The 22,374-nt window shown below is 41.6% G+C and overlaps 1 protein-coding gene across 1 annotated transcript; it reads right to left on the bottom strand.

The window, feature by feature from the left end:
• Nucleotides 1–10,088: 10,088 nt before the first annotated feature.
• Nucleotides 10,089–21,280, bottom strand: pkp2 (plakophilin 2). The gene is made up of 13 exons (XM_073480728.1): nt 21,088–21,280; nt 19,649–19,719; nt 17,885–18,504; nt 17,643–17,784; nt 17,056–17,263; nt 16,760–16,937; nt 14,577–14,694; nt 14,079–14,240; nt 12,419–12,595; nt 12,085–12,238; nt 11,783–11,975; nt 11,586–11,673; nt 10,089–10,958 (listed from the first exon to the last, which is right to left on the bottom strand). The coding sequence occupies exons 1-13, from the start codon at nt 21,278–21,280 to the stop codon at nt 10,896–10,898; spliced, it is 2,367 nt and encodes a 788-aa protein (XP_073336829.1). The 3' UTR covers nt 10,089–10,895.
• Between the last annotated feature and the right edge of the window lie 1,094 nt (nt 21,281–22,374).

Raw genomic sequence — 22,374 nt, 5'->3', positions numbered from 1 at the left:
TACTTCTTTAACATTTTATACACCAAAAGATGAACCGACTGGAGAGAATAACTGGCAGTAATGAAAATAACCAGTCCTGGAGGTAACACTTATTTTCAAGCCCAAGTCGACGTCCTCAAATGCCTCATTTTGTCCACAACCATTGGTGGACTCCCCCCATGTTCACAGAAATGCAGCAAAAGTGCCCCTCTTGGTGCCCTTTCTGCCTGCTGGTGCCTTTTTTAAATTTTTCTGCCCCTGTCCCTCAAACATCCTGAGTCCGCCACTGTCCACAACCCAAGATATTTAGTTTACTGTCACATTTAAGAAGCTGTGATCAGAGAATTTATACTTTTAATTGCTGGAAGAAATGACTCAAACAGATATTAATAGCTGACAACTAAGCGATCAGTCATTCAAGCTCTTCTCTGATGGACACAGCTGCACATACTGAGACCTCTTCTAAGAAAAAAGACAGCATCTTACCCATTTTTAAGAAGCAAACACAACAAAAACAGCTTGTAGAAGCCAAATATTGACATTTAAACATAAGTCACAGTGCAGTAGGCTAGAGCAGTGGATGACTTGGGGCACAGGGATCCCTCTAATGTGAGAAAACAGTGCTTTTTCATTGTTTCTGTATTCCCTGCACCTGTTCTTCCATCACACCTGTGCTTCGAGGACCACCTCCGCTCTCTGCTGCGGCTTGTGGACGACTCACTTTGAAGGAACTCTGATTAAAGACCCAGTGCTGAGCGAGCACTTATGGACCAAACTGTATTAAGAGATTCATCACCGCAGGGCTCAGCAGATCACCCACTCACTGACCACTCATACTGTACAGTCACTCACTTCCTGCTGGCTCATGGAGCAGGTATGTTGAGGAGGAAACACCAGGATCACTCCATTTAAGGTGTGTTTTCTGGTGTCAGCCACATGTTAGTGAATACATCTGCAAAATAAAGTTCATGCAGCCTCAACACACATACAACAGAAGAGGATCACATGGATTTATATAATTAAAATCAACACACCTTCTTCTTCTTCTTCTTCTTCTTCTTCTTCTTCTTCTTCTTCTTCTTCTTCTTCTTCTTGTGATCAGCTGTGTCAGAGCATTTAAAAACTCTCCTGTTGTTCTGTGTCCTCGGTTAAAAATCCGCTACATGTCCTGCGGGCCACTCGCGGGGAGGAGATCGTGTTTATCCCGCATCAGAGTGAACGCTGTGCCGCACGAGCCCCCGCAGCAGCAGCAGCAGCAGCAGCAGCCGCGGATGTAAACACGCGTCCGTCCGGTTACTGGACATCCGACATGAGGCTGTTTGTTTGAGTGTCTGCTGCTCCGCCTGTCTGTGGGCGAGCTGCTCCCTCCGTCCGTCACTGAGGCGAGGACCACAGCGGCTTGTTGTCAATTACATCGGAGCTGAACTGGGACACCGCAAGGCATGATGGACCGGTTAAAGCTGCACTGCACTGGCGACGTGAATGAACCCCGAGATCCACTCAGATCCACTCGGATCTACTCGGATCTACTGAGGTCTGATGCAGCCTGCAGTCACGTTTTGTTGCTCTGAGGAGCTGAGATGATGAGGATGATGATGAAGATGTTTGCACGTGTGTTCAGGTTTAAAAGTGTTTTCATGTCAGGGTCACATTGAGATAATGAAGAAACATTGTTTATATTCCTACAAGTGTGAAGGAAACACTTGAACTCCATTACATTATTTATTTATTTAGTTTGTTTTTTTGTTTGTGTGTTTGTTTTGCAGTGATGGGTGTTACTAAGTACATTTAATATACTGTACTTTGGCACAGTTTTGATGTAGGCTACTTATTGTATATTTTACTTGAGTGTTTCCATTTTTTTTACAACTCAACTACATTTTAGAGGTTAATATCCAACTTCATATAGCACCTTTAAAAGCAAAGTTTAAAAAGTACTTTGACAAATTAAAAAAAAAAAAGGAAGACAACAATATTACAAAATAAACAGTGAACAGTGAAGCCAAACACAAGGAAGATGAGTCTGAGGTGAGTTAAAACAAGAAGGTAGAACAGAAAATGTAAAAACACAAAAAGACAATATGAGTTATTGCAGGTAAAAGGAATAAAAAACATTAAAAGAGGCACAAATCACAGAATAAGAAAGAGAGGAAAAGTAAGTAAAGATAAATAGAGAAATATTTTAAGTAAGTCACTAGTTACTATGCAGACTGCATGTTACATAAGAGCCTCACGATTCTGCATAATGAATACTTTGACTTTTAGTATTTTAAAGGTGCAATATGTAGGAATTTTAGTTTGCAACATTCAAAAATTAACAAAGATTATCAACAGGATGTGAAGAAACAATGTTTTGATGCTATGACGTCTGTGTGTTGTTGCAGAGATATCTACTGAAAGACAGCATAGCATGCTAACAAGCTAGCCCCGGCCCGTCCCAACACCAACACTGCACTGCAGCTCCCAGTCCAGACCACTAGCTGCGTGGCTAAGTGAGCTAACTACCTAATGGCAGCTACAGATAGCAGCCATTAGCGATTACTATGTGATACGCTGCCCCCTATTGGTTTGGAGTATGAATTCAACAGGTGGCCAATTCTTACATATTGCGTCTTTAAACATGTTTTGATGCAAACACGTTAGCCTCAAACATCCATCAAAGTAACAACAAGCAAAACTTTTGATGTTTTTTTTACACTGTGACATGACTCTTCCCCACATGGTCATGTTTACACAATACTTTACTAGATTAAAAACTTGAAAGTCAGAAAATTAATAAACAAATGTCGATGTTTCCCTCCTCCAACTCATTAGCATCAAAGCATTTCCACTCTAAAAAATGTTTTACTTCTTTTATCTTGATATTGCCTCAAGTTTAATTGTATAATATGAAATATTCAACGCGAGACGGCTTGTTTTTATGGCTGCACCATTTCATCAGATGAAAATATTCTCGTGCATTGTTTCACACACACATGCCCCCAAAAATACAGCCTGACATAATTGGTATCTTCGGAAAACTTTGGGATCTCCACTGGGACTTAAATACACTTCTGTGGGTTTCAGCCATGCTTAGCTGCACAACAAACTGGATGTTTTGTAGAGTTTAATACCAATTTCTTACAATTTCTTCTCAGAGAAATGTGTAACTCAAGTAAGAAGCAGCAGGGTGTCTTAGACAGATCTTTTACTTTGAAATTCTCAAAGGTTTTCCCTGATTTAAATTCCAGTCAACACTCGTGGCTTCATGTCTCACAACATTAATCATGACAGCTTCCTGTTGTGCTGATCATGCAGAATCACAGATGACCTTCACTACTGTATCGACAGTGCTGATATCTTGATGCACACTGAAAAAGTAGCATTTGTTGTTGTTGTGCTCCTCTTTGACAGCGTTTGCAATGAAGTTGCTGCATGCAGCATTCAATCTGTTCCTTGTTGCTCAATTAAGCCGCCTCTCAAACTCATTTTGTGAGCAAATGTCGTTACGTGAGTCATAAATTCTATACAACCCACGATACGGTTCTCGCTTCGAGTCAGTTCTTTAGTTTAGGACTAAACTCCGCAATTAATCCTCAACATATGGTTGAGCTGTTGTGACAATCAAGCCATGTGTGATTGATGTTTTCTCGGAGGCGGTGGTAACGAGGTTTGACAGATGCTTTCAGGATTTAAAGTCCATCTCGTCGTGGCTCTGATTTAAAAGCAAACCAACAAGTTGAAGCGTGAAGATTTTTCTCATTTGTTATGAAGAGACAGAGAATACAAGGCTTCCTCCTTTCTTCTTAGCTTTGTCACACGTCCTGTCACACAGGATGAGGCAAATGTCACCTTCATCATTCTGTTGGTTGATGAAATTTGGTGCAATTTGTTGCGCAACTCCAAAGCATCGACCTGAGCAGAGGTCTGATCAGTGAAAACACTTGTGTGTTTGTAGAAATCAATTAAAACTTGCTCCAGATCCAAAGTTCAGACGTAGCATTAACTTCAACAGGAGGGCTGAAGTGGAGATTTACGTGTTAGTAGAAGTGTATGAAGTGAACGTTAGCTTGCTAATGTCTGACCCAGTTAGGATGAATATTAATGTGGTAGGTACAGTACAGGAATATTTCCATTTTCTGCCACTTTATGCTTCCACTCCACTGCATTCTGTAGGATGATGCTTAAGCACAAGACCTACATTATTTCACTTTTACAAAAGTTATATCTTAAAGGGGCTCTACATGTATTTTAATACATATTTACATGTATTAACCACTTTTTAACTGGCCATATGTAAGCAGATTGTAATCTGACGTGAACAATGAAACCTTCCCCGTCTCTCTTGGGACCTGTCCACACATACACGGGTATTTCTCAAAATGAAGCTTTTTCTATGGGTTCTGGCCTTTCGTACACCCGTAAACTGCTGTTATGTTGTTTATCGTTATATTTAGAAAGTCACAACCGGATACTGATAATACAATGATGTAGAAGAGAGATAATTAAAGTACTTTTTACAACACTGCACATACAAATAACAAAGTAATGCCAGTAACACTTTGCTAAATTAACTAATAGCGTTAGCTAGGTTAGCATGATTAGATATTTCCCCCCACTAAGCCTGAATAACAGAAACTTAACACACATTTCTCCACAAGAATACATCAATAAACAAATGAATAATACAAAGGCTCAATAGTTAGCTTAATATTCTGTTCTCGCCTCTAAAACTGTCATTTTTGAGAGTTATGCTACGGCTAATGATGCTACAGCAACTTCCTGTTTATACAGTTGATTGCTTCTGATACGGATGTTTCCTAGCAACAGATCTCCACAGTATCATAGGTTTTATTAGCAAAGAAAACAGATTTAGCAGCTATATCACCATTTACCAGGAACTTAACCCTGGACTTTCACAAATATGAGGGTGTAGTTCGTGTGGACAGGGTCAGGACTGTGTTAAAAAAACAACATCTGCTCCAATGTACGCTTGTAATACAGCCGAAGTGGAAGTCCTTATCCTTGAACTGAACAAACAAAGCTCGCAGCTGAGAGCAGGTTATATAACAGCCGCTTGTCTGATCTCTTGCTTTAGCTTAAATCCTTTAAGCAAAGGCTAAATTAGATCTAATATTCCTTGTCTGTCTTCACCACCCTGATAAATTGCACAGCCTCATCATCGTCCCTCTGTGCCTTTTTCTTACATTGGTGTGGCTGCTCGCTGTTGACCATCAAGTCAGGACTCCTACAGACTAGAATCACACTGCCTTTAATCCTTTTCTTTCCCCGAACTCGTCACAACCTCCTTGACCCCAATCAGTCACGAGTCAAACAGGCACTCTTACTCTGTGAATTTTCTCAAGGGCTCCACCAGACTCCTCACGCTGCCTCTCTGTTCGCAGCCCTCGTCCTTCTTGACCTGTCTGCTGTGTTTGGCACACTCAGCCGCCAGTGACTCCCTGGCACCACCTCAGGCCGTGAGATCTGAGAATTTAACCGTCCCCACCTGGCTGACTGCATCCGTCAGGTTTCATAGCTGGAATCCCTCAAGTGCTCAGTCTTTGGCTCTTATCCTCGGTTTTCAAGTAGCGAATTCATCTTCTCTCGGCAGGTGCTTCAGACTCAGCCTTTCATGTCTCAGGTTGAAACTTTCAGGCTGATAAATTTTACCTCTTGAGTACTTGACATCTGCGTCATCCTGAAGATACTACGACGTCTGAAACCAAAGGGGGGAAAGGAACCAGGAACGTCAGATGCAATTGTGACTAAAAGGAGACACCAGTAATGTTGCTGTTACCCCTTTTCCACCAAATAAGCTGTGTTCAAGATTCTCGGTACTTATATCTAGCAAACCATCCTGCACTTTCACCAGTTTTGAGCAGAACTGTTGTAATCCAAAGAATTTATGCAGTCATATCAGAGGAAATCAGTCGGATCTGCCCTGTTTGGTCACAATATTATCAGCCCTGTCAATCATTTGGGCGAAAAAATCAGTGGTCAACCTTCTCTCTGAAGTGTGTCCTTTCATTTTCTCGAGACATTTCTTCACCAGAAGTCATACGACGTCGATATGTTGGGTTTTAGTGGGTTTCTCCATGCATCTCCCATTGACTCCAATACAGCTGTCACCACAGTAAAAGCAAGATACATTATATGAGGAGAAATCACAAAGAGTTGTGTTTACACATGTAAATTGGGATTAGAACATGCATAAGCATGCATGCATTGCATAAGCAAGGTTTGTTTAATGCTTAGCATCTTTTATGCATCTAGCTGAAGCACACCTTTGGAAATTAACTTAAGCTTGACTTAATTTATGAACCCAACAAGCCCAAGAAGTTTGTGGTTGCAGACTAATCCTGAAGTCCCGCTGCACTGAATGTCTGCTCTTTGTAAGTTAGTGCTCTAACACAAATCTATCTGTTGAGCTCAACCTGGAGATCTGCGTAAAAGGCCAGTGAATGAAACGTTGGGATACATTTCCAAATATAAAAGTGCCGTAACATAAAGTGTATGAAGGCGTCTGTTATTGTCGTTTGATCCTCCTCTAATTCGTTTATAACGGCAGAAGGCTGCACTGCTGAGGGTTCACTTGTGTGTACGCTTACCAAGGAGACGTCTTTTTGTTACGGTCAGCTTTTTGTTCACTTTTGGCACCTCGCGCCTGAAACGCTTTGCGGTCGGAAGTCGGAAGTTTCAACCAGGAAATTCCGACCTCCTCTTCCGTTGTCTGGAACGCAGCATGAGACCGCTGAGCAAGGCACAACACTCAGTATTTTCTGGGCCTTTTTTGTCCTTCAGAGCTCTGATCACATGCAAGTTGCATCCATTTTGGGTTTACAGCCCCTTTAAATAAAGCAATGCCTGTTTTTCTTAAGCTTGTCTGCAATTCCTTGAGAAATGCTGTTATGTCTGGGTGGGTTCTCTCTTAACCGGTTAAACCTTTATCCCACTTTCGTAAGATCTCGCCGTTACGTCTCCTCTCTCAAGGAAAAAACCTTTGCTACAGAGACTGCCTGCCTAATCTCAGTGATTGCTTTGTCTCGTCCAGTTGATGAGTGAATATGAGAATGCATGTTATCTGGCAAACTTAGGTGTTTTTAATTAGCTGTGCTTCGGCCAAATCCTCCACTGCTCCCCCAAGAAAGGGATTAACTCAAACTAAAAAACAAAAGGCAAGAAAATAAGTGGGCTCAAGGGGAACATGGGTTCTCTTAAAATAAAGCCAAGGTGTTGGGCCAAAAAGGAAAGAGGCACTGGCTTTGGGTGGACTCCAGGGCTGCCAAAAACTTATGCAAAATAAATTTTAAAGCCAGAAGCGAAAAAAAAAACAAAAACAAAACACAGGCAGACAAGTGACCATGTGCTCGAGCAGACTGAGGCCTTTTAAATACTAAGCCCAGCTGAAGGAAATGCCTCCTAAGAGCAGACAGCGCCTGAAACTGAGCTCTTTAACAAGCGCTGGGCCTAAAAACTGAAATGAATCAGGCATTTAATCTTCCATACATCTGTTTTTCTTTAAACCAGAATGATGGCTGAAACAAGGAGCTTTGTCTGTTTGACGACCGTGTCGCACATCAGGCAGGACTCACTCAGTGAAGTGAGCGCTTGTCTTTGTTTCACCCTAAATTGTTTGCATGATTATCGACACGCCAAAATAACTCACTGTGACATTACAGAGTGACGTTGCTCTGAAGCACGGATGTCTCATTTCGTTAAACGCCTGTTGCCTCGCCTCCTCCACTCGCCTCTCATGAGGGAGGGATTGAGGAAGGCGAGGAAAGAAGTGACTGCTGACTTGAAACACTTAAAGTCAGACTGTGACATTACAGGGTGGTACTTCATTCCAGAAATTCTCACAGGATCAGAGGGCTAAAAAGACATGTAGTCCGAGGAAACGGCGGAAAAAAAGCTCTGCTCAGTTCTGCTAAACTTCATTTCAGATCCCAAATGTTCCTCTTGCGTGATTATGTCAGTGGAAAGAAATTTGCCCTTGAGAGCTGACACCCATGACAATGGCGTCAGTGTGGAGAAAAAAAAGGTTAAACTGGCTTCACTTGAGCCTCTCAAAGAGTCCTTTCTTCCTCTCTCTCTCTAAACATGTTCAGTCATCGTGTGAAAACCACAGCAGCAAACAAACCCATTCTCATGCGTCCTGACACCTGTTACCATCGGCTACTTTGGTGTTTTAGGCACATATTATTTCTCTCTTGCGTCTATCTATAAATATCACACACCAGGCCTCCTTAAAACACTGAATACATACAAGTGATCACGTATGTATCGAGTGATTTGTATCGATTAATCCCACGACGCTTTTGTCTTTCGGTCTCGTCATCTAATTAATCGAATCACAAGAGAACGAGGCTCTCCTTTTGAAACTCTCACAGCACACATAAGCTGTGAAGAGACAAGTAGGCTATTGTTAAAAGGATTTGGTCTCTTCAGAGCCCCCCTTTTTTTTTTCTCCTCTCCTTGCACCAGAACCAAGGCTTGAAAATCATGGACTTTGTCACCAAAATAGTTCACAAAGTGGGTGAATTAGAGATTAGTCGTGAAAAAAAAGAGAGGAAAGTGCAGTTTTTGTTCCTCGAGATAGAAAGGCTTAGGGTTTAATCTGGGGGCTAACCCACTTTCAAACATGAGAGTTGGTGAATATGAAAAATAAATGTTATTTTTGGGACAAAAACTGAATCTTGTCTCAGTTCTTCATTGAGGTGTGTGACGAGCGGCTGCGTTAATGCAACACCACTGCCCTCTGCAGGATGTACTAACAGCAAACCTGCTTTTTTCTTACTTTATTGGCCTCAAAAAGGCTTCCACATCTATAATTACATCTGGAAATTAAATTATTCCACGTCCTTGGTGAATTACTTTGCATTTTCTGTCTTGTAACACACGCACACATCATATGAAACGCTCTTCAAGTCTGGTTTTCTCCGCTTAAAAAGTGAACACAAGGCCAGAAAACAAGGGACATACAAGGGAGATACGAGGAAGAGGTGCAGATACACAGCAGTAATTGCTTCGTGGGGTGCTGTTAATTTGATTTAGAAAATTCAACCACCGCTGGAAATCAAGTGAGGCCCTGGTAGATTTCCCAGTTGGGATCAGCTTCATTAGACAAAGTGGATCTCTGGGGGGGATTTGCCTCTTTAAGTAAAAAGTGTGTGAGCAAGACCACCGAGGCTGTGAGGATGAGTGGGCTGTGACTTCTGCACCTGCATGTCACAGTCCACTGTGTCTTTTTTTATCAGCTCAGTTTCTTTATTAAAGAAACCGTACTCCCTGGACTTAAACGCCTTGTCTGGCAGGGGTGATGTTGATTGTCACCCAGCCTCCCGACTCCTCCCCCCCCTCAGCTGTACCGCAGTGCAGCTCACCCTGCCAGCCCCCCTGGCAGGGTTACCACCGCTTCAGGGCCTCAAAGTCACTGAGTCAATTTTTTTTCCTTCTCTTTTTTGGCACAGATCTCATCTCATCATGTTTAATTTCATTTTAATCTCCGCCGTGTGCCGTACTGTAAATCAGGCTTTCCAAAGTAAAAGGTCAGAAATGATTTTGCACTTATATAGAAACTGATCCTCGTCTGCTTTTTGATGAATGACTCAACCTTTTCTCAGGGAACAGATTAAGTCACAGAAATCTCATTTACTTTATCTTCTATAACGGGATATTTACAATATGTTTCTGGAAAACAGTCGTCTGTCTCTATGTAATGCCCTGACAGTGACTGACCTTTTTTGTAGCACTTATAAAGTAAGTGTACGGTGGCCCTGAGGGTCAAAACACAACAATTCAGAAACACAAAACATAACATTTCATAATACGCTTGACTTGAAAAGCTTAAATGCTGTTTTCTCAGATGCTATTTAGGAAATGTCGTTGCACTTCTTAAAATGTTTGTGAAATGTCAGGTTTTGTGAGATGTTGTGTTTTCTGAAATGTTATTGCATTTTGTAAAATGTTGTGTTTCCTGAAATGTTGTTGTGTTTTGACCCTCAGGGCCACCGTACAGGGTGACAGGATGATTTTTTTTTTTAGGGGGAGAACAATTAATAATCAAACAATTCTTCATTTTGTATTGTATTCTGGCATTGTAACAGTGATTTATTAATAGTTTCCCAAAACATAGTGAACAATACATTTAATTCAAAACAGTTTATTTATTTGAGGAAACATCTCAACTCAGAAAGCAAGCGGGAAATCATCCTATTTAAAAATACATTTTTATAAACATTCATTTAACAGTTCATTGGTTTGTGAAAAACAAAGCTGCTTGTCTGACTTTTTTTTTATCCTTCACAATTTCTTTTGTGTGAGTGCTTGAATAATTTCATTGTGGTTCTTGGTTTAATTACTGTGTCACCTGACGCGCCAAAAGAAAACAAACAAACGAGCATTCTGAACTGTTTAGCTGCCACTTCAGTAAAAAACTACACGAACATGAAAAAACACTCGAATTTTAATTCATTATCTTTGCTGGAGAAGTTTCTACATTCATCTGTCAGTTTTTCTGACCATGAGACAGCAAGTACGTGATCTGATGTATAAAAGAGGAACTTCAACAAAACCAAAAAGTGCTTTAAAGGTCCCATGCAATGAAAAGTGTGAAGTTGGGTAATGTGGCAGTGGGTTTATTGTCCATTATCTGTATCATTCAATCAAAATGTTATTTCTTCAGCTAACTAACACTAACTGCAGCACTAACATTAAAAAAACAAACACATTTACAAGTTTAAAGACATTTTATGGGACCTTCTATGGAAATGTAGACGTAGTTCATGATGTTTATCTGCAGCATTGAGATCCAAGGATTCTACCTCTGTGAAACCAGCAGTTATTAAACTGTGACACTGGTGGTGAATCACAGTGCGTCGAGTGATTTGGGGCCACAAGTGCCGATAATGTCAATAGAGATCTTCGTCTCAGTCTCATCCAGAGTTCACAGCCTTCGTCGTCCTCGCATTGATGAAATCTGTTTTCCTGTAGCCACACTGTGGAGAAAATAAGGGTTGATTATGGACACTATTTATGTTGTATTCTTTCACTTTGCTGCCCCCCAGTGGTCGTACAAAAAGACACTGTACCAGACAAAATGCTGCTCTGTGAATTTAATACCTGACAAACCAATCCTATAAATGTAATACTGCAATAAAGCAGCCTTGCTCATGGATTTATAGCCAGAGATAAGACATTAAAGGCTACATCAGACAGTAAATGTCTATCCTTTTGAAATATACTGTATTTTCAACGTATCATCGAAGAGAGACGCTAACAAACTAATCAACTTCTCCTAAAACAAATTATTTTGTGCCGTGACACTGAAAGTGTTTATTAAAGCTCCTCATGCAGAGTAAAAAAAATCAAAGAGGCCACAGGAATACATGCAAACAGGATGATTTCTAGATGATGTCTCCAAACATGTGGAGTTTGCTGGACCAAACTGAGCTACTGAGGCGTCCCAAATACTACCACTTGAACTAAATAAACTATTTAAAAAAAACCTTGGATTAGCTGGACAATGTGTCGTCACAAGGCTGTTTTTTTCTGAGCTCATGGAAGTGGACGGCAACGCTACAAACATATGACGATCTTAGCGAATATGATGCATGTGAACCCACCCTCTTGTAGGCGCTATGGAGTTCAGGGTGTTTCCACATGGTTTGCAGCAGGACGCACGCTGCCTGACCCGCTCTGCTTGGTCCGTAACTAGAAAAAATGAAAACGGGAATTATTCTCTTCCACATCAGAGGTTAGAGGTCGTTTGCGTCCGGGTGCATCCTTTCTGAAATGTTGGAGATGTGTCATTAACACTAACCCGTTGTCCTTGCTGCTGATGTTGATGATCTTCGGGAGCGCTCCCTCGTTGACGATGGCTCTGACGTTCTGCCTGTCGCTCTGACTCAGGTTAGTCAGGATGTGACACAGAGAAGACGTCACCTCGTTGGGCAGGTCGGTGCCGGTGTCGTCGTTGGGGAGCATCCCCACCACCTCCGGCAACACCTGCTTCACTTCAGGACAACAAAATAAAAGATACATTGAAAGTGTGAAGAAGTTTGTGGTCGAATTGGAAACAAAATAATCAGCTCAACGTGTAAAAACCTCAATGGTGACAGTTACCGATGTCAGGGTGCAGCTCCTGGTAGCGTGAGAGGTTTCTTATTAGAGCAATGGCCGTCCTCTTCACATCGCTCTCTCCCTCCTCGAACATCTTCTTCACATGCTGGAGGCCATTTTCCCGTTGAACAATAGTGAAGGTGATGGCTTCATTCATCTGCCAGGCCACAGAAAATACATCAGATATGTGCGATATGTTGCCATTACAACAGGTCTTGATATCTTAATAACAACCTTCTGATGCTGTTTGTTTTACATCAATAATTCTTATAAAAAGTGCGAGATAAATCTAATTTCTTTTCATCTTCAGAGAATTTAAGTCTCCGTCCCATCTCACCGCTCCTCTCCCGGCCGTGATGTTCTGCAGGGCCCCGATGGCGGCCTCCTGGGTGCACTGACGCACACTGCGGGCCATCAGCGACAGGTACATCCGGACAGTGATGGCGCTCCACAACCACTCTATGCCACGGGGGTTCGCCTTCTCCTCCAGCAGGGGGCACTGTCGCTCCAGATGCTGAGGAGGGACGGTTTGTGTTAGCTGCAGTTGATTCTAGATCAGTGGGTTCACCGAGGTCATGCTGACAACAAGATGCAGCTATAATGCAGCAGATTAACAGTTAATGACCGACAGTTAATTTTTGTCTTGTTTTTCTTGCTCTACAACCTACAACCAGGTGTCTGTGTATGTATTAAAAGTTCACTTAACGAGTGAAGGCTGGCTGGGCATCCCTGCCGTTTTGCAACATCATCATACTGTAAATTTAATTGTAAACAATTCACAGCTCAGCGCAGTCACAGAGCAGCTGCAATGCAGATGATTGTATGCAAAGACTGCGTTAAAGACACAGAGGAAAGAAAAATACATTTTCCAAACTGTAATCCTGTGCGCTTATTTTCCATTTAGGTCCAGTTACATGGTAAGAACACGTCCAGAAAAACAGCATCATGATCTTTCTTCTCTCGCTCAGCCAACCCTGCCCATTATATAAAGCTAGTAAGTAAGAAGTTGGTGGCCCTACTTGAATGTTGTGCGACTCCACCTGCCAAAACTGTTGTAAATAACAGGAGTGAGCTGCTGATGAGTTGTGTCTGCTTGTCATTGATAGCCGTGGTTTCTCTGGAGGAGGTGCTCCAAAATAACTTTGATTATGTCATTAGGGTTATCTCAGTTTGGGCTTAGAGACAAAAAGTTAATGACATAAATCCTGTGTTTCAAACCCGGGGTAGTAGAGTTTGAAAGATGTGGATAAATTACCAGACAGAAACTTTGGCTTGAATGCAGAATGGGAGCCCAAGATCTCATGTTGAGATTTCAATTATGGGTGTAATGTTTGGGTTTGCACATACATTTGGTGGGACTAAACTCATAAACAACTACATTAAATGAAAGTATGTGCTGAATATAGCTTCCAGTTAGCCTTTAAAGCAGAAATAAATGATTTTTTGGCCACTTGGGGGCAGCAGAAATGAGCTGTAAACACTACGCTGACATATAATCACCGTATAGAGTTCATATAGCAAACATGTTAGCAAACAGCTGCAGATTTACACATCTAGTAGTCGTGTTTCTGTCCACCTGACAAAGGTACAATTATACAATCTACTTTGAGCTCTGGTTTGGTCTCCACCAACTCTACTATGCTCCAGAGCTAGTTGTTCATTTTGACTCTCTGCTGTTTTGTGCTTTGCAGAGGTGATAGGAACTGCAGAGTTGGTGATAATTGGCTGTTACTATAAAAATACTAATTAGATTTAATTAAGCATTGCATTTTACGGCAAGTCTTTGCAGTGCTGGCACAGACGCACCTGACAAAGCTGGAATCTAAACTGTCTCATTTCACACACTCTCACTCTCACTCACCTCATTTAAGAAGCAGTTTTATGGCTGATCAAACCTGCAGAAATGCTGCAGTTTTCACAGCATATCTATCTCAAAATATTACAAGGCGAGTACATCTTTTGTACTGTCAATGAAGATCATTTTCCCAAGGGATTACCTCTGTGATCTGGGCACTGCGATAAGAAAAGCAGCCGACAGCCTTCGGCTTGGGAGCCAAGTTTTGTCGAGATTCTCGGAGATCTTTGGCGTACGTCTTAGGAAGCTCTGCCTCGATCTGATAAGACAGGTTGTGCAGGATGCAGACGCAGTTTTCTGTGGACTTCAGAGCAGATCCATGGATAAATATCAAGTAAAATACACTATAGCAAGCTGTTTGGATACAACATACTGACGCTTCAATGGGAATCACTGGTAGGCCAGTGAGTTTTTCACTGTGAGACCAAAGTGTCCATGAACTACTGACGTTTTTAATCCAGTGAGAATCAAAAAATATAGGAAAATGTATGCATCAATACACATCTGCAGCAATACACCGCTGCAGATGTAGAAAGTCCCACATGTGGACACGTATCAAGTTGCACAATGGATCAAACCGCTGAGCATTTGACTGTGACGATAAACATTTTCTCTGGAACGCTTATCATTTTCATTTCACCTTGTCATCTGTCTTATAGTCAGCTATGGCTCCCCGGATGTAGTAGACCAGAGAGTCGATGAGATTCTCACACTCCCTCATTGCTTTCCTGCCATCTGGACCAGCAGAGCTCAGATTTCTGGGAACAAAAACAGATCAAGGTAATTTGACATTTGTGTGTGTTTCGATCAGATAAGCCGCTTTCAGTCTCACCGAAGCATATTAGAAAAGTCAACAACATCAATAACGAGGAATTCCCACGTTAACGTGAGCCAAATAAGAACACAAAGTCCCCTTCTGTCAGCCACGTAATTGTAAAAAAGTTAATAGATGCCCTCTTTCGTTTTCCAAAGCCGGTAGCAAACATGATAAATGATTTCAGACTAACAAAACATTTTTATGTAATCCAACTTCCCCTTGAAAACAAATACAACATTCTAGCTCCGCACAGCAGGCTCTTTGTGCAGAGAAGAAATACAAATCGGAGAGGAGCTCATCATTTTTCTCTTCGGCGGGGAGCTCAAAGGGTTCGAGAACACGATTAGGAGAACTTGAGAACATCGGGCCAGCGAGGACTGAGTGATTTCAGTTCAGCAGAGCAGAGAGAAGAGAGAGCTGGATGAATAATTCAGTCTTTCACTCATTTGATCTGGCTGTAGCTGCCGGGGGAGCGGCGCGTCTGATATCTCCTGCTTTGTAAACAGAGGGACGACGACGTATGTCTTAACAACTAAGCCCAAAAATATGATAGCAAACTGGGACCACAACAGATAAATTGTGGTGTGACAAAGAGCCAAGACAGCAGGGAAAATGTATAAAACATAGGATGGGTTTGATGGTTATCTATCACTTCTAGTGACGAGGCTTGGTGAGAAAGGAGTATCAGTTTTCATTTAGGCTTGTGTTTAATGGTGTAGCAAGCTAGCATGAGGAAGAAATTTCCATTTGTCTTTCACAAGCTCAAGCAGGGACGAAGAGAAAAGAGCAAAGGTAGGCTAATATGTGCATACATTCATGACTGCCTTTATCATATGAGAAAACCTAGCTTGTTGCTGTTTATAGCCATGCTAACTTGATGTAGGTCTATCCTAACAACTTTGGTAATCCACTGACTTTCTCTCTTACGCCACCTGCAGGTTCATATTTGTGGCTGAATTTTTTTTTTTTACTGTGTAACTAACAGCATTCCTATTAGCCTAGTTGTAGCTTTCTTTTTGCTTACTGCTAGTTAGCAGACTAAGCTAAACTAAGATGGCGTACATGGTACATAGTGGTGAAGGGATGACGTATGTTTGTAGGCTAACCCTGAAGTTAGCATCGCTCTGGTTTGAATTGGATTTTGGATTATCGCTGAAAATAATCTCTGTGGCAAACACAAGTTTGTGATACTTCGACGTTTTGTTCAGTAAGATAATCTTCACAGGTGAACACCACTTTTGCTATTTTCGAAACGTAAATTAAACCGCTAGAGGTAAAAAAGCTAACGTTAGGCTATAAACAGACTACACTGACATAACATAAACGTCATGTCTATGTCTTGTAACACGCTAAGTGGTGTCTCATATTGTCTTAATTGTTATGTCAGTACAATACAGTAGCCTGACTGGATATTTCCCATCATCAAGTAGTTGCTCTCCTGTTTGTTTCTTTTCAAATTCTTTTTATTGAATTTTTGAGATTCACCAGAAATCAAAAAGCGTAACAGTTTCTTTTCACAGGAAAACAGTCAGTATTTCCTGTTATGACAGCAGGATTCAGATGAAGGATGATGAGTTTCCACCACGTTCAGCGACTGATTACTCATAACTCAGCTTGGCAGAGACCGATACTGTATATTACTGTGGCTCTGCCATCTGTTAACTCTCACGCTCATATTGTCATAAACTTATTGCCATATGCTGCACGGTGACCAAACATGGGCTCTACTGTGCTTTTTTTTAACTGCTGAGATTTTAAACATTTAACTTTCTTCATCAGTTTCTCCATATGTGCTCCATACTAATCAGAAAGTAAGGTTTTGTGGTCGGTGGTGATCAAATCTGTAAAGTATTACCATTTTTTCTTCAGGATACAAAGTGATGTATTTGATGTCCAGCACACATGATTATCTGACACCAGTAGTGGTGTCTGTTTACTCTGATCTATAATCTACATTGTAAAAGCTCTCCGACTATCCAGTTTCAAAACCAACAGAGAAGCCTAACCTCAGGCAGCCGGTAGCATTGTGGAAAGCAGCATCGTCTGCGAGGAGCTCGTCTTTTGGGTTCTCGCCTTCGGAAATGCCGGAGCTGGGCACCAGGACTGACTTGGTGAGGACAGATAATGCCTCTCTGGAGAGGCGCTCCTTCAAAAGGTCATGAGAGGAGAGGTTCCACAAAAGACCTGAGGAGTGAGACGGAGGAGTACTTATTAAATGACTCAATTTTCATTTTTGGGTGAACTTATCCTTTAAAGTCTATATCAGGTCAATTCAAAGCAAACAAAGCGAGTTAAGCTCTACCAGTCAGTTCTCGTCTGGTCGCCTTGTCATGGCTGCTCTTCAGTGTACCCAAAATGGTTGCCAGGCCATCATTGTCCTTCACCTCCATCTTGTTTTCGTTGCTCTGGTAGACGACATTACGTAGCGCGCCGGCAGCGACGCGCTGCACCTCCTCGTTGTCAATGGTGAGGAGCTGCAGAAGTTTTCCAATCCCACGGAGATAGTACACCTGGAAACGACAGTGGATTATTGATTGACAGATTAATCGGCAGAATCTCTATTGTTTTATATGATAAGCTTTAACCCCAATCATGTCATGGATCAAAGACAATCATTGACTACATGAAAGGACTGGTATCACTTCTGAAGCCACAGCCGAATTATATAAACTGTTTCATTGTTCCTGTTGAACTCTATATCACCGTTCAATTCCCCATTCAAAGTGTGTCAGACAGGTCAGGCTTGGACTCGTGCCTGAAGAGTTTATAACCTCGTGGTCCGGACATTAACCCTCCAGATCTTGTCTGATAATCATATTTAACTCTAAACAAATCCTATTTTGAGTTACTGTAGAATGATGCAATAAAAATGTGAACAATTGAACGTACAATCCTTTTCGCATCGACACTCTTGAAACAGTGGTTCTGTACGACGCTGGCTGCGTAGACGAGTGTTTCCTCATTATCCTCCTGAGTCAGCAGGTTCACGGCCCTCTCTAACGTCATCTCTGGAGGCTTGTTCACCGACGTCCTGTGCGAGAGGAAGGCCGTGAATGACAAAACACAACATCCCCAAATGCCTCAAAATACAGTTCATGAAAGAAAATGCACATTTTAAAAAACAAACTTACAGTTTTTTGACATTCTGTTTCTGTATCCACTGAACGGGGAGATCCACTTCATCCTGCCTCCCCATGTCCACCTCCGCGCTGGTGACCGAAGCTGGTTTTGAGTGCAGTTTGCAGGGCGCCTGACCGTCCCTCTTGAGCAGAGTCATCCAGGAAAAACCTTCATCAGGCGGCCCAGAACCAAGTGTCATACCACCACTTGGTCCCTGCACAGTGTGTTTCCCATTCTTGATAATACTTTGGTTATGAATCCTGCGAGAGCCACCACCTCTTGGAAAACGTGTGTTTACAAACACAGTCTTTGGGGACGTTGTCTGTCTGAGCGACCTCCGACCGAAGCTCTGGAGCGCAGCTGTGGACATTTGCGGACGCATGTCACGTGCATCGTCTGAGAAGGCGTAGCGGCGAAATGAATCAGAACCGAATGAGCGGTCCAGCATAGTGCCCGCCTTGTGTGGCGGGCTGGGTCCTGGATGGGTGTATGTCCCGTAACGGAGGGTACTGTGAATGAAGCGACTGTGAGGAGCCTCAGGGCTCTGTGGTGGAGACACTTCCACCCTCCTGAATGGTTTCTGCACATGGTTGGTTGAGAGAGAACGGTTGGTGAAGCCCAATCCATTTACCTTTAGAAAAAAAAACACACAATCCTCACTTTAATACACATGTTTATTCTGCTGGTACTCTCTCAAGTCACCAGAGTAAATGCTAACTACTGCTTAATGTAGCTGCTGTTAGCTGGACTGGGATCTGGGATCATTTTAGTGATTTTTTTTGTCTGTTTTCAACTAAAATTCTTGCATATTGCACCTTTAAATAACAATTGAATTGCTGTACACAAAAAAATGGTGTATTATATAGTAAGACTGTACTGTAGTTTACCATGAAAGTAAGTTGCCATGGACAACTGTCTTTTTTAAAAAGATTCAGCCACGTCTACATGAAGCCCCAACACTGACAAAAGTGAGTAAAAGGTTATCAGACGAGTCAAAAATATGACTGAATACATAAATATTATATATATTTATTTGCATCAGCATCAAATAGATACCAGCCACTTAAATACACTAGATTGTTTTTCATTAAGATCCATGCATTATTCCCTAAAAAAAGTAACGAAGATGTCGAAAAGCGCAATGTTAAAGGAAGTGAGAAAGAATTCCTTGATTCTGTCACTTTATCCGGATCAGCACCAAAAGTTAATGGGGTCTATTCTGGGCCGAGACCCATCCTCCATCTGAGTTTCGTGGAAATCCGTTCATTAGTTTTTGTGTTATGCTGCACACAAACCAACCAACCAACCAACCAAACAACAGATGCTGGTGAATAAGCATTAATTAATAGATTATCAGCTGATTAGGAGGAAACAGCCTTTTATTTGACCATTTATCAGTTGACAAAATAATTAAAACATCTATTTTACTTTGTCAGTTTCAGGACTCCGTACACCTTCAGCTAACACTGTTATAAATGTCACAACTTCCCTAATAATTTCAAGCTGAATGAAAGCACACAGTGATTCATTTGTTGTCCTGGAGGCTCTGAGTATAAACCAGCTGGAGATCATTTGACTACATTCAAATTACGACGTACAATATCACCATGTAGTTCATCTGATGGCTATCTGTCACGGAGCACAGCACTTCAAAAGCCGATCGGACCAGTTTCAGCAGGTGAAAAGGACAATCAGATAAACTTCAAGTGACACATGAAGATATCTTTACTAAAAATGTTTGTGAACGCATGAATGAAGAGTAAACAGTCCCGTACCTTCATGTTCGGGGAGAGCCCATCTGCAGCGTCGAAGCTCTTTGCGGTGTTTTTCTGTAAATGGACACTTCCTGAAACAAGTTGAAGATGTTTTGTTAGAGTAATGTTACACACTGTGATTAAAACCTCATCGCAGCCTCAGGTCAGGGGAAAGACTCCCACCATGGCTTCTCAGTGTCTCTATAAACTGGTGCAAAAACAAAATGTGTGGTGCATTTGCATGACGAGGGAGAGGCAGAGATAAAGCAGATACTATACTTCATATCCTGTCTGTGTTGTTTAATTATCTTCATTATTAATTGACATAACACAGGACAAAAGAACCTTGTAACTAAGTGATTTCAAAGTGTAACACATACTTGAAGTCGATTAGTTGATTAGTCAGTCGACAGAAAATTAATCGACAACTTCTTTAATAATCAATGAGTCGTTCCAGCTGCTCTTTCTCATGTAGTCAACTGAACATTTTCAACTTTTTGACTTGAAGTCGGACAAAACTACACATTTCGGGACATCACAATCTATTTACTGACTTGTTATAACCAGACGATCATTCGCTTGATTACGAAAATGATTATATAACTGACAAATTTGAACAACTTTCTCTGTAGACAGAATAATTTATGACCCGCCAATAATTACACTACTTTCATGTCTGCGGTTAGTCAGTCTTCAAAGAACGAGGCCTTAAATTTAATGTCTCATCTGAGGAATCTTTGAAGAGGCAGATGACTTTCATGTTTGCTTCCAACTTCATGGCCCAAAATGTTGACTCATCTTGTGTAAATAAATACACACAACGCGCCTATTAGGACGTAGCTACACACTGATCCTTTACATAACAAAATCAAAGCCGTGCAGACTTTTGTTATTTCTTCTTGATGACTGACTGAAGTTCATAGCTGACCCACCCACATCTTTAGTTAAGCTACCAATGCATAAAACATAAGGTATAATAACCCCCCCGGGGGAAGCAGGCCGATGAGGAAGATATTAAATTTAAGCTCCGTCAGCTGTCGCTGTCATCTCCCTTTAGGCAGATGAATGAAACTGCAGAAACCTGTTGGACAGGGAAACCACTATGAGGCATTCCTGCCACAAAAATGTCCATGTTTAGTCTAAATGATAGTAGAAGTCCACACACAGAGGACACTGGTGGGGTTTGGGTATCTGTAGCAGGGAAATGAGGTGTCACAGGATCATTAACATGACAGGAAATAAGGCAGAGATTATGTTTTCTGACTTTTCTGACAAAAACCCTTCACAGAGGCACTTCTGAAAAATGGATCCCTTCAGGTGGACACAATCCAGGCTCCCCAAACACTGTAGGAGTGGCCTGAGGTGCATCTTTGTTGTGGAAACCTGTGTAATCACACCTGAGAGCTTCCTCGTACATTAATCATAACCATAAAGTAAAACTTTAAAAACTGAAACGTTACCATTTGACGCAGTCTTCCTCGCCTTCCTCGCCAGTGTGAGCTGAACCTGCTGTTGGACTCGCTGGCTCCGGTCGCTCGGGCTCACCTTGCTCGAGGATCCTGGCGTCGGCTCGGCCGGCAGAGCCAGACTGGAGACGTCCACCAGGAACGAGTCCCGCGCAGGTAAGGCTGATTTAAAAAAGCCCTCCTCCATCGCGAACAAGTCTAGGGTCTTTAACTAGATAGGAAGTGATCCTGAATGAATGTTTAGTCCGGCTTTTGTCCCATTCAGGTGGGTCCACCGCAGCCCTGACACTGAGGAGGGCGGGGCTACAGGCGACGCACCTGAGGTGTCAGGTGTCGCTGCTGCTGGCTGGTTTCGGTTCACGTTACACTATTAATGTGGCATGTAACAAAGTACATTTACTGGATTTTATTGTAGGCTATTTGAGGTAACAGCTGTAGTTTCATTTAAGCTACATGAAAGATTACTTCACTGACTAAACCGTTCAAAACAGGCTGTATACATTTAGTTTACCACAAAGTATTTAATAATAATAGCTCAACATTTTGAGAAATACATTAATACACATCCATATTATTTTCTTTCTGGCAAGGAGTTAGGTTAGCTAGCTTAGCTGAGAAGCCTATTGCTCAGTTAGATGGTCAAGCTAACAGGCAGTTAGCTTAGCTGAAAGACTAGAATCAAGGGAAAGATTAGCTAGCTTGTTTCGTCTGTAGGTAATCAGTGTGAAAAAGTACTTAAAAAACTTTTTTTTTTTGTTTAACTGTAGAAAAAACAAACTAGATAGCCCATGTGTTTTGACGATGACATAATATGTCAATAAAACCGTTTAAATATCGTTTTTTTATAGCCTAGCCTTGTTGAGTGAGACTGTCAAGCTAATAGGCGGTTAGCTCTATCTTGCCCAGGTACAAAATTAAAATACTGTTTGAATATTATTATTAAAGAGGTCATATTATGCTAATTTCCAGGTTCATACTTTTATTTGGGGGTCCTAGTAGAATAGGTTTACATACTTTAATTTTCCAAAAACACGTTACTTACTCATTTGGTGCATTGCTGCAGCATCCCTTTACACACTGTGCCTTGAAAGCTTCGTTTTAGCTATCGAGTGAGACATCTTGCCTCTGTTGAATCTTTGATGAGAGTTGCACATGCACTTTTTCCCTTCGCAGACCTTTTACATGCACAAAAATGCCACATAACACAACAGAGGAAAGGCAAATACCCAAAAAGGATAATATGACCTCTTAATATGAATATATATCTCTTAAGTGAGGCAT

This window comes from Pagrus major, chromosome 14, assembly GCF_040436345.1.
Source record: "Pagrus major chromosome 14, Pma_NU_1.0".
NCBI lineage: Eukaryota > Metazoa > Chordata > Actinopteri > Spariformes > Sparidae > Pagrus > Pagrus major.
The sequence above is the reverse complement of the archived record's forward strand: the minus strand, read 5'-3'. Positions and strand labels throughout refer to the sequence as shown.